Genomic DNA, 13,573 nt, shown 5'->3' with positions numbered 1-13,573 from the left:
TGCCTTTTTTCCTTTGGTAAGTAGTCTTGGTAAATGCACTTTTGCCCTTTTATCTATAGGAAGGACTTTGACAGCCAAGTGCTTTCTCTGATATAAGAAGTCTCACATTATACCTCAATGGCTTCCCACAAGTCAGACACTCGACGCTGCCTGACTTTCCGTAATGTAGCTGTTTGCAGCTTTTGATGTTTGTAGTGTGACCATAGCATTACAATGATTGAGTCATGGCCTTGATTTATGCATGCTGTCGAGTCACATATAGAAAAATGCCAATAACTCCAAGGCATGTGTAAGTAATATTCAAATCAAATCAAATCAAGTTTTATTTATATAGCACATTTATAAACGATTTTTGGTCGAGCCAAAGTGCTGTACATATAATAAAAATAGCCTACAGTAGAGACACTTTACAGCAAATACAACAGCACAGATTATTCAGAATATCAGTATTCTACACATTCATTGGTATAGTAGTAGATGTAGCAGCAGCATTCATCATTAATGAAAGCAGGTGTCAGTCCTGACTAGCTGACAGGTGTTTGGCCTCTTGCAGTCCTCAGCTCTGCAGCAGAACAGTGTGTTTAAGGACTCCAAAGCTCCAGGGCCGGCTCAGTCTTTCCTGGCCAAACAGAGACAGTCCACCCAGGCCAGGAGGGCGCTCTTCCTCCGGCTGCAGCCCAGGTAGGGGCATCCACCTAGGAGGAGAAACGGAGGCATGCAGCCCACAAATGGGCATGAAGGAAAGCAAGATTGTGGAATGAGGGTGAATTTGTTTTATTAAAGGTCCCATGTCATGGCCATTTCTACTGATCATAATTCCATTGTTGAGGTATGCTAAAACAGATTTATACTGTCCAATGTTCCAAACTCACATTGGTTTCTCATACAGCATCTCTGTATAGTATGTGTATTCACTCTCTGTCCTAAAAGGCTTGTTTGAGCTCCTGCCCCCCCCCCCCCTCCTTGGGAGCCCAGTGGCCGTCTGCGAGACAGCGAGACACAGCGAAACCCAGCCCGAAACCAGCCCGAACACACACACACACCCGCAGCCTGGCTGGGAGTTTGTGTGTGTGCTCACACACATACTCACAGCCTCACCGCGTCCCGTTGTCTCAGGCTGAGAAATCCGGGGAGCTGCAGCTGAGAAAAAATTGAGGTTGCAGTCGAATAGTCCATTTAGCTTAGGAACCTTCCTAACGGAGTGAAATTACCCGGAAGTCCCTCAGTGGCAGCCATGATAAGAGCCGTTCGAATTCTCTAGATCAGGGGTCGGCAACAGGCGGACCGCGGTCCGGACCCAGACGCCGACCTATACGGACCCGGAGCTATAATCAATACATTAATAGGGGATTTTTCGAAGCCTCCCGCTTTTTTAACGCTGATATGGGTGACTTGTGTAATTCGTGGAGAACCGAAGAGTTTTCGTTTTGGGGTGGGGGGAGTCCGTCCGTCAGTCCGACTGACGGACAACTTCTCACTTCAAAAAAGAAGAAGAAATCTAGACCTCAAAAATAATTAAACAAGTAGCGAGTAGCCTACCTGTTTTTCCTGGCCAAGTACAGGTTCCTTGAACACAACACGAGCATAACGTGTCTTCACGTGGTATATGTCTCGTCTGAAAGGAGTGCTGACAGAGAGCACCGGAACGCCGCTCCAGCTCTTCAAATATTGCAATACCCATAAGGAGCCGTACACATGCCGCAGTGTTTGCGTGGCTGTGTCTTTAGTTGTAAGCACAGTGGCTATCTGTTGTTATTAGCATCTGGTTAGCTAGCTATGCTAACGAATTTAAAGAGCTTTTCTACAACCAGGTGGAAGAGAGCTCTCTCCTGAGAGGCTCAAATAACCTCAGCTCAGTGAGGTTAAGGCACACCTTGATATGATCATTATAGTTATTAATGAGACTAAATGAAAAACAGGTATAAAATACTATATGACAGTAACAAAAAAGTTGTTAAAAATAACAAGAATAGAGTTTAAAAGGGGAGTGATTTGTAAAATATACAAAAAGAAAAATCTGCTTACAGTTCTGTTTCATATGGGTGTTGAGAGATATATCCATAGATCTCTTAATGTTGCTCTCAAAGTGCACCAGATTGATGCATTTAACTTCAATATGTAAACAAAAAAAAAAAAAAAAATCTTCCCGGGGGAGCATGCCGCCGGAACCCCCTAGAGGAGGTTAGGTCCCCCCTCCCACTTAAATCATGTTCACATGGATAGGATACTAAATACATTTGCACACATCTTGTGTCCATATCTTTCTGTTTTGGTGGTCATGCCACACCGTGCACATGCATGCATACGAGAGTCATGGTGAGATATCTGGATTCAGAGGTTGCTTTTTCTTTGCACAGCATGAAAGAAAGGCCAAATTAATGGGCTGTGATTTTTGTTTTTTTAAGCAGAGGTTGAGTTCAATCATTTGTACGGCCCTCGGAGGATGTTGTAAAAATTGAAAGGAAAAAGGTTCCCCACCCCTGCTGTAAATAATAATAAAAACCCTTGATTTTAACTTAACATCTCTGTCTCCTATTGATCTGAGTAGAATAGCCAGTTAATTGAAGCATTATAGCACAGGCCTTTGTCAGATGGTATATTACGCTGGTTTTTTTCTGCTTCGAATAGTTCTCTCTTTTTTCACCATACCTGTGTTTGCATCACTGTAACCAATGAGCACCTGCATGTGTGTGAGAATGGCCCTGACTCCATTTCAGCCCAGATTTACAAACTCCTGGCAGGACAAGCTCGAGCTCAATTCTCACACTGAATTTAAAAAAAGTGAGAGAGGGACTGCAATATAAGAGGGAAAGAAAGAGAAACTTTAAAACTGTTCAATTGTTATGATGTGTAAAGACTGATATTGTTCTATAATCGTCTGAAACTGTTAAGTCATGATGTGAAACGGTTAACAAAGAAAAATGGAAACTCGCGCTGCTGCTACACTTTATTTTATTTATCTAAAATTAAGCACTTTTAAGATGCACATATTTTCAAAAGCTATTTCATTTATTGTCTCCCGACAGCCCGAGAGGAACATTACACATATCCACAGTATTTAAGTAATGTTAATTGACAATACATATTGTTGTTTTTGAATTGTACTTTCTTTATTTGATTGGCAGTCAGTTGTTGATTACATGCAGACGTTGATAAAGCTACAGGTCACTTCAATATATATCACACTAATTCATGAAGCAACTTAGACATTTGTATGTCCCGGACCTTTGCATGGGGAGATTTTCTCTAACTGGACCTCGTTGAATTTTTGTTGAAGACCCCTGCTCTACAGGGTGTACTTTGAGGCTTTGTGACTCTGCAGACCGTTTACATGCAGCAAAAGCTACATAACACACAAGGGGACGGGTAATAACCAGAAAAGCATGACATGGGACCTTTAAGACACTGCTGTGCTGTTTGCTGCTATCACCCTCTGCTGGTCAATGTTGGAACTGGAGTGATAATAATAAAGTATTGTTTTTGTCTGTTTCATACATAAATGTGTGTTAATAATCACCACATTATCTGCTCCATTCAGTGTTGTATAGTTGTTTACATTTATTTTTGCAGGTAGGATACATTTTCATTTAGAAATTATGCAAAACCTTAATTATAACTTTTCATGTGGTCATTAATGTAAAAAAAGTCAGGTAATCTCATTCTCTTCATTCAATATTTGTTTAAATTAAGTAACATACATGCATTAGGAATCATTCTATTTACAGTCAAACAATCAAAAAAAAAAGTAAACAAAGAAAACTGTAACCCATTTGTCTTCATTTCAGCAGCATTTTTTCAGTCCAAATTTTGATTAATGCTAAATATTACAACAGACTTCAGTAGTTACAGGCAATACATTGTTATACTACAATATTATGTGCAGATAACCAGAATATTTTACTTTACACACACATAAGATTTGTATTTGAAGCCCATTGTTCTCCTATTCATCTTCTTTTTACACATGTAGCTTCGACCTGTTTAGCACAAATGTTCCTTACAGCAACTCCAACACTCACATGTTGTTGTATTTTCTGTATCTGACAACAGATATAAGGAGCAACTAGGTAAATTAGCCTACTATTAGCTAGCTTTTTGAACAAATTAGCTTAATTATGAAGCTAGCTTGATATTAAGCCATCTTAATTATTAAGCTATCATGATTAATAGGCTAGATTATTACATCTCTAAAGTCCTGTCTCGTAGTGTGGTTGTTGACTCTCACAACTAAACCTAGGTGACAATTGAATGCATTGGTGTGCTAGCTGCTTACACTGAGTAAAATTGTAAGGGATTGCTTCCTCCTTTTTTGATGGAGTCCAATCAGAAAACCCCTGTCTCTAGTTTCAGTTCTAAGCTACAATACAACTTGTCTAGCCTAGCTTAACACAAACTTGTAATGTCTGTATTGAATGAACAGAAATTGAATTGTTTGTTTTCATACAGACTCAGTAAGACATGATTCCTCCTATGTCAAAGTTTTCCTATGCAATTTGTTTTATTTTCTTTAATTTGAAAACAACTGATAACTCTGGTCTAAAAGTTTATAGATTCAAAGTAAATGTGCAAGCTCAGTTTTGTATATATTACACATTTTATCCATAAAAACGTGCAATGGATCGATCATTATGGTTTCAAACAGCCAAAAGTTAATGGGAACATCACCACCCCATGTCCATCTAAGACCCAGTGAGCTCTGATCCCATGCTCACACTGCGAAAGCGCTGAGGTTCGTTGTGAGACGGCACAGTGAGGAAAGACTTTTTGTTTCCACCAAGAGGAGGCTTGGGGATAGTGGGCACAGCTCTGTTGTGGTTGATGGCCGGCTGTGAGCTGCAGTGCTCCAGACTGGAGTCGGCAGCCGGGTGAAACGTGAAGGCAGAGCGGTGACGGGAAGTGAAGGGAATGGCCGATGCTGACCGAGTGGACGTCTCTCTGGAGGACTGGGGGGGACGTAGAAGCCGTGATGAAGGAGCTTGAATCTCCCCAACAGTACTCTCTACTTCCTCTCTTTCCTCCCTTATGTACAACTCTTCATCGCTCTTCTCCTCAACTTCACTCATCTCCTTCTTCTCATTGAAGACAGAATGACGTTGCCTCTCGGTGTTCGCAACAAACTGAACCTCCAGCAGCGGTGTCCTCAGGCCCTTCGCGTCCCTGACACTGGACACGGTGCTCTGGGTGTCCTGCCCCAGACCTGACGGCAGCGACCCACCTTTACCTATTTTAACACTTTCGTCGTCGTCGTCGTCGTCATCATCATCGCTCGTGCATTGGTCGATGCTGGGGGAGTGGCGTAGCCTCTGGAGTTGTGCTGAGGTGCGACGAAGAGCCCCTCCCATGAGTGCAGTGGGGGAAGGAGCGGCGTTGAGTAGGCGGTTGAAGAGGGCCATGTTGGGGTGATAACTGCTTGACTCCTCCATGTTCTCAGCGATGTCCTCCAGAGGCTGGAAGTGCATCTCCTCTTTAGGGATCCTGTCAGGAGATGTAGTGACATTTTACCTTACAATTGCATGGATATACCTTAACAGTTTATTTCTATGATTGGTTATTTTCACTTTCTCAGCCCGGATAACTTCACACCACCTCTTGAATTGAGGCTGAATACTTTCACTTTCATCACCCACATTTTCCCAAACATTGGGGAGGATTACAATCAAAAGTATTACAGTCACAAGTCAGGCACACACACGAAAAAGGTAAAACCCAGAGACTTACGCCATGTCAAAAGTGGACCCTTGGAAGGAGGGTTTGCGGAGGACAAAGAGAGTGGCGGCAGTGTAGGGAGGTCTAGGGTTGGAGTCGTTCCAGTATCGATCTCTCTCCATCATCGGCAGATCTCCGTACATCTCGTCCACCGCCATCATGGACACCTGCAGAGAAAATGCAGACAGATAACTAACGCACAGTGTGCAACTTGCTAACACTAGGGTTATCTCAAAACAGTAACAGAAGTTGGAGTTCGGTGGCGGTGTTTTCACCAGTCATTGCAATCAGCTTGTCCCGGTTAGGATTCCTTTATTGATCATTGTGCAGGAGGTTTTTACGGGCAGCCAAATTATCCTTTGAGATCTCTCCCTCTTCAAAACCGGTAAAGAACACTAAAAAACGTAGTTTCATAGGATGGAACATAAGCTCACTGCTAACATTAGCTCAGCCTGTCCCTCTGATAACTTAACATTCAGACATCCAATGACTTCAATCCTTCACCCGGTTTTAAAATCTAAGAGTGCATTGTAAAGATAGGACTTGAAACTGGATAAATAGTCAACTATGATGCCAATCGACCCCAAAGCAAACACATGGGGATACAAGGCGTGGGCAGACATCTCCTTTAAAGGCGACCAAATTAAAACAAGATAAATAATAAAAAATATATGGATTCCTCTTGAAAACTCTAGTGTATTGTATGAAATATATAACATAGGGCAAGTTATTCATTGGAAATTTGAATGTGGAAATGTTATATAATGTATTTTTAATTTTATTTAACCAGATAAAAGCATTGAGATATAATCTCATTTGCAATGCTGACCTGGCCAATATATATATATATATAATATACATTTAAGTAAAGGCATGATTGTTAAGCAAAAGAGGTTGAGCAGTAGCAAAATATCAGCCAACACAGACCATGATTTCGACAACAGACATTGAGAGGGAAAATTATAACAGAATATATAGGTAAGGTGTAACAATAGAAAAATAAAGAAAAGGCAGCAGTAACATCATACAAACCTGGAAATTTCTGTCTATCAACCAGTTGGTCTCAAAGTCATCATCATCTTCTCCAAAAGGGTTGATCAGCTGCTCTGCGACCTACAGGACAAAACAGGACGTGTTACAAGCTAACTACATGGATTATTGATGTGATCCTGGTCTTGTGCACAGATAATGAAATATATGACATGTGACCCTCTCTCTGACCTTGAGCCATCCAGCGTAAAAGAAGAACTGCAGCAGGGTGAAGATGGGCACGTAGAGGTCGAGGTCATGACCCGGATAGCCTTGATTTGGGTCCAGGAACTGTCGACCAATCAGACACACCAGGAAAAAACTGTACACCGCTAAAGTCACCACCTGTGGGAGAGACGATAACATGGTATTAGTTTTTAAGTCCACAAAGCAGACACAAACAACAATATGTTATTAGATGTTTTGTAGCCTATTGAAAAAAGTCTGTAAAGAACAGCTTTGTAATAAAGCTCACTGGTTTCAAAGTAAATTATTTTATGGAGATCAGTTTCTGTATCTTACAAAAGTTAAAGCGGCGGAAAGTTTGTCTCAAAACTCTGTGTGTTTAAAAGCCAATCCACAAACTGAAAATTGAGATCCACAAAATAGATTACCAGATTCCTGATCAAAAGTTGTGATATCCACAAATGCTTTTTGTTTATTTGCGAATTCTTTATAGTGTTCATATATTTAGTGTGAATGCTGTTTACAGCATTCCATTATAGTTCTTCGAATCTTTAATCTTCTTCCTCGTCTTATTTCAACCAATATTTTGGCTCTCAATAACTTCAGCATACTTTCAGCTACAGAAACCATTCAAATATCAAACTATTCAGCCTTTTCAGTACATGATGGGACACTTTCAACTTTTTCAAAATATGTTATACTTTTTGAAATATTCCATGTAATGTTCCAGTGCGACACATGTTGCGAGACGCGAGGCGACGCAACAGTCGGGGTCCGTCTGGGTCAGTTCTTTGTTGTCAGATTGGTGTGTCCGGGCCTTTAGAGTGTGTGATGTCACAGCTAGAGTGGAGGAGAGCTTGAAATTCGCCTTAAATTATTTTTTAAAACTGCCATAATTCCCAAACCCTACACTCCTTGAACATTATTTTGTGAAAAACGTAGGAAGACCTCTCCTACGTTGAAAAATAAATGAAAATTAAGAAAATAAATTAAACAAAATGCCTCCTGAGGGCATGAAGTGACAACAACGTTCAACATGTCTCCATTAAGGCCCATTGTAAATCAAGCCTGATCTGTCCTCAGAGCAGCAGCTGCACACCTTTAGTAAATCTGCCAAATATGCCACATTATGGACCCAAAAGTACACAAAAAGCAGATTCCGACGCTCCTCAGGGTCCTGACATCCTCCCCGCGTTGACATTTTACGAAAGCAGCTACCGTTTTTAAACTACAGTTAGAAATGTAATTGGTTTATTTCTCATTCAGAACAATGGAAAGGCTCTCCTTTCACAGCACATCTCCATGGAAACCTTTGATCTCTGGGCTCACGTACACAGGTGTTTGATAACGTCGTCACCATGGTAACCTTTTATTTATGGGCTCACACACAGGTGCTATGATTAGGTGCTCAGCACAGAAACAAACACTGACAAACAGACTGGAGTTTAAAGACTGTCTCAGCCTATTATTTTCTGTCTGATAGAGACCTCATACTGACTTCAACATGTTCCACATATGTTATACATTATTGGTGATGTATGGTTTTAGTTCAAAAGTTTGCAGTTAAAATATTCTGCTGCTTTTCAAAGCGTTTTTACTTTATTTTCTCTTCTTAATACACATTCATTCACTACTACTTATATTTAATATTTAACTCCTTCAGCCTACTTTCAGCTACAGAAACCATTCAACTATTACATTATTCAGCTATTTCAGGACATTGAGGCTATACATGTTGTTGTTTATACCTTTTTTAAAACATTTTCTTTAAAATATTAAGCTTCTTCACTATTTTTCCTACTCTTCCAGTTTAACATTTCACTTTCAAGTTTTCAACAAAGTCATTGCATTTGAGCTGTAACAATTTTGATTCAAATCATTTCACTTTCTTGCCTTTCTCCACTAAGTTCAGCAACACACTTACTTGACTTTTATAGCTAAAAGCAGCTACTGAGAGCATTCAACTAATAACATATTCAGCTTTTTCTGCATTTTCAGCTAAATTCAGCCACAAATGTTCACAGTTTACAGCATTCGCATGCATTTTCTGCAGGAAATGCATTTTCTAGTTTCTTCTTAGTTTGCATATTAGCAGATAATTTTTCAGATTTTTTGTGAGTTCAGAAATCTGTTTTTGCCTTGACTACACATTCACACACAGATTATTTATCTGTTCACACGAATAATATCAAGAACAAATCAGCCTCCATAAAGAAACCTTTCCAATGTAGTGCTCTCTCACTTTTCGTCCTGCCCAACACAGGTGCAGCTAATAACCTTAATTGGGCATTGAGGTGTTGTGCATGCTGGCTCTTTACTGGGACAGTTAAACTGAGCGCTCGTCAAAGTCATTAGTTGCACCTGCTCTTATCCGGCTAAGTCAAACGCCTGCTGGGATAAAGGTCTATACGAGTGAATTCCAGCTAATATATAGAGTTGATCTGTCAGACAGGATTTCTATTTATTTTCTTCATAAAGACAAAGTGAGTTGAATAGGCATTACAATTTCCTCTCATTAGTACTGTATATTAAAATAGCATCTGTTTTAAAAAACGGAATTTTAAATAGGAAGTCAAAATTACAAGAACATTTAGATAAAAAAAGTTCACCAAGGACCACTGCGCAACAAAACATCCAAGGGACTTCTTCACTGCAGACATGTTGACTTCTTCTGGCGCCTCAACTTCTCATTATGGAATAAAGGTAAGATGCTTGAATCATTAAACCTTTGAACTAATATGTGATTTACTTTTATGGTGGTAGCTTTGCTTGAGCAATTGTCACTAAAAGCTGTAGTGTTTAGAACCAGTGACATTGTCAAAATACTGTTTGAGTCGAGACATTTTAGCCATAAATCTTTCCTGTGGTTTAGTGACCCAGAACCGAAGTAAAGAAGTGATCATGTATCCTCAAATCAAACCAGCAGCTTCACCCATTGTAAAGTCCAGCAAGTATCTCCATTGCCACATGTATTGTATTAACAATTTTACTTAAAAAATATGGTTAAACACAGCAACACGTAAACTATCGGCCATTTCCACACAGGAAGATTATCGGATAGCATTGTTATTTTGACCGGCTTCAACCTTTTGGTAGAATTGTGCGGGTACTAGCCCTCCTGTTTAAAAAAAAAAGATATATATATATATATAATATATCTGACGACTGTCAACTTAGATAGTTTGACCCAGTAGAAGTAAAACGCTGCCCCTTATTCCTGTGCAGGCTAGTACCAGACATTACATATTAGCCCTCGGATAAAACAAATGTCAGTGCAAAAATCATGCACAAAGCCTCCCAAGCAACTCACCTGAGTGTAGACTAGGGGAACGCTGATCATGTCGTAGTGAAACAGCATGCTGCACTTCCCTCTGAACCCATTCAGCTCCTGTTCACACACAAACACAGAGACATGCTGAGGTCACTTCACAGCCTTTATTCAGCTCTTCTGTCTGTGTGGATCTCAAACTTAATCTCAGTCAAAACACAAGGACTGTATCTCCTCGTCATCAGTGTGTGGGTGTGATTCTGCACCTCCAGCAGTAGTGTGAGTGTGTGATCGTCTTTGATCCGGCCCTCGCAGCGGGCCACTGCTGCCAGGTTGGTGAACCACACGCAGGGGATCCAGAATTTGTTGTAAGGAGATTGGAGGCTCTCGAACTTCTTCCGTTCCTCTCTTGACATGAATCCTGAACAAAAGGAAGAGGAAAAACCCCAGATTGATTGTATCCTAAATAAATAATGTGGCTAACAGAGAGGGACGAGTGAGGAATTAATAGTCAGTATGAACATTTCTTGGAGTCTGATTTCCAAATATGTATTGATGAAGTGAGTAAATATTCAACTTTATAGCGCTTTTACATTTACAAGACAGCATTCACACACATTCATACTGAAGCAGAGGCTACAAACTGCCAGCTGCTCAGGGAGACTGATGTTCACACACACACACACACACACACACACACACACACACACACACACACACACACACACACACACACACAAACAAAATGACGTGGGGCAATTAGGGTTAACTAAGGGCACAGCAACATGTTAAATGCTGAGGATAGAAACCCCCACCTTTTTGTATTGAAGGAAAAGAAGCGAACTCCTGAGCCACTGAAGCTCCAACAACTAGAACAAAATATGTATCAGGAAAACTCATTAAAGCTCTCAGCTAAAATATACTTTTAGTGTTCAAGTTGAACTACAGTTTATTTAGAAAACAGTGAGAAGACGATTGCTTCACCAGTGTTACTGACGTATGATAGATAAGATTTTTTATCACCACTGAATTCCAAGATGTGCTTGTCCTTGTGATTTCTCCTGCCCACTGGTGTAGAAAATGTACAGTGGAGGAAACAACACACACTGATGCTACAGCGTGAGAAAAGATTATCACACGTGTAAACTCTGTGCAGATACCAACTGATTATAGAGAAGTGTACTGGCTACAATTGTGCATTGATCGCTACGCTGCTATGGACAGTCATTGCACTACTTTAGATATTTTTACTATTGTAATATTCATCCGTTTGGAAGTGACAGTTATTTGTTATTTTGTATATATTTGTGTGCCTTTTTTATTTATGCCTCTTAATGTGTGTATATATATATATATATATATATATGCGTCTTATGTATATGTATACAGTGTGTGTATATGTGTGGGTGTACAGATGTATACATATATGTATATATTTTTTTTATTCTTACTCCTTTGGATTGTAAGAAACAGCATTTTGATCTCCCTGTCTGTATCACACAAACAGAAGATTGACAATAAAGTTGAGTTTGACTAATTATTAAGTTGTATCCATTTAAAATGTCTTTGGATAGTTGTATGATATGGACCCCAGCACCTCCACCCCCGGTCCTGGCAGCTACTCACCAGCCTCCACTACATGGTCCATGGTGGGGAACCGTTTGAACACGGCGGTGCTGACGGAGCGGAGGATGAGCAGGGCCGACAGACTGGCGTAACGCATCATGGTGCGTCTCAGCAGGCGGCCCCGCTCGTCGCTGCCCTGGAGCCCCCCCGACAGTATGCACATGAGCCGGTCAGGCAGCGGGATGCTGGTGTACTGGCTCCACCAGCGGTTCACCACCAGGGTCACATAGAAACCTGCACACAGCGATGGAGAAGAGACACAGGGGGTTATTCTGGATTATTCTAGAAATACTTTAGGAGGACAGTTTTCCAGTGGCCTCAGGGGCCCCAAGCAATATATAAGAAATGTGTGCTTGACTGTTACATCATTTCTGCTATGGAGCACAACCGATACATGATACTGTCAGTACTGTCTGATAATAGTCTTTCTCATTGTATACTTTATAATAGGGCTGCAAATAAAGATACTTTCCAAAATGTAGTAATCAGCCAATTATTTTCTAGACTAATTCAGTACTGATTCATTGTTGGTTTACAAAATGTCAATACTAGTCAACATGTATATCCCTCTCAAAGTCCAAGGTGAGGTCTATCAATGTCTTATTTTGATTTTCACTTTGATATGATAAAATATTCCCATTATGTGGAAATGTGTCTTTCCTACCAGCAAATACAAAGACACTCAGTTTACACACAACATACAGTTCACACACAATACACAATAACATTTGTGTATCTAGTCTAAAAGTGACCCATTTGCAGTCATAGTTAAAGTGCTGAGTGCATTGTTATTCCACTGGCTTGTAGTCCAATACATTTCTTTCATGAAAAGTCACTTAATACTATTTGAATAATACTAACGATTAATCTGAGAAAAATAGTTCTGAATGGTTTTTCTGTATTTTTTTTCCTGACAAATCAATCAGTCAACCACTCAATAAAGCTCTACTGTATGTAAGCCTTATGAAGTATTTTAGTATATATCAAAAAAGAAACGCTTAAAGTACAGAGCAGAAAATCCACTTTCAATTCTGTAAAAGTGGTGGTAGAAATGTTACAAAGGATATTTTAATAGATTTTCTTTGCTCTACATAGTTAAAGTTTTTCAACTATTCACAATCCTTTAAAGCTCAAAATGAGTCAGGTAATCAATATTTTAATTATTTGGCTGTATTTATACCTCCATTGCAATAACTAAATATATTCTGAGGTCTACAGCTGAAAGTCCTTAACATAGAAACCAAACAAAAGTTGTTTCGTACATTTCTGACCCCCTCCTGTTTTATTTAGCAAAAATGCTTCTGAGTCAAACATCAGAGACGCAGACATCACACAGAACAAATGTCTGGGACATGTAGATAAATACTGTCCCATCTATTGTTATCCCAAAGTGGATAAAAACATGACAAGTACTCACCCAGAACAAAGGACATGGGGATGAGGCTAGCGTAGTGGTTGCAATAAATTGCCAGCTTCTCAAAGTACCTCTTCTGATCATCATACAGGACAAATCTAAAAGAGTAACCGTGATACAAAGTCATTATAAATCAAAGCAGTGATGTTCCCTTAAGTTGTTCTCGCTCTGTCTCACCTGTATGTGATGCTGATGGCGGTGTACATGGCAAAGAAAGCCAGGAACTCTTTATACAACACCTTGTAGATGCTGCCCTTCCAGGCCAGCAGCAGCTTGGAGAAGCCACAGAAACGGGCATTTGCAACTCTGGCTGTGTATGTGACAGTCATTGGTGGCAGCAAATG

General features: G+C 40.1%; 1 protein-coding gene across 1 annotated transcript; it reads right to left on the bottom strand.

Annotated features, from left to right (window-relative positions):
- Positions 1–4,083: 4,083 nt before the first annotated feature.
- best2 (bestrophin 2) lies at positions 4,084–13,558 on the bottom strand. Its single transcript, XM_034093396.1, has 9 exons — positions 13,407–13,558; positions 13,233–13,327; positions 11,816–12,049; positions 10,456–10,610; positions 10,232–10,309; positions 6,928–7,080; positions 6,739–6,819; positions 5,719–5,873; positions 4,084–5,475 (listed from the first exon to the last, which is right to left on the bottom strand). Exons 1-9 carry the CDS (start codon positions 13,556–13,558, stop codon positions 4,680–4,682), a joined length of 1,899 nt encoding a protein of 632 aa, XP_033949287.1. The 3' UTR covers positions 4,084–4,679.
- Positions 13,559–13,573: the final 15 nt, after the last annotated feature.

This window comes from Pseudochaenichthys georgianus, chromosome 1, assembly GCF_902827115.2.
Source record: "Pseudochaenichthys georgianus chromosome 1, fPseGeo1.2, whole genome shotgun sequence".
NCBI classification, from domain to species: Eukaryota; Metazoa; Chordata; class Actinopteri; order Perciformes; family Channichthyidae; genus Pseudochaenichthys; species Pseudochaenichthys georgianus.
Note: the sequence above shows the minus strand (reverse complement) of the source record. Positions and strands in the feature narration are given on the sequence as shown.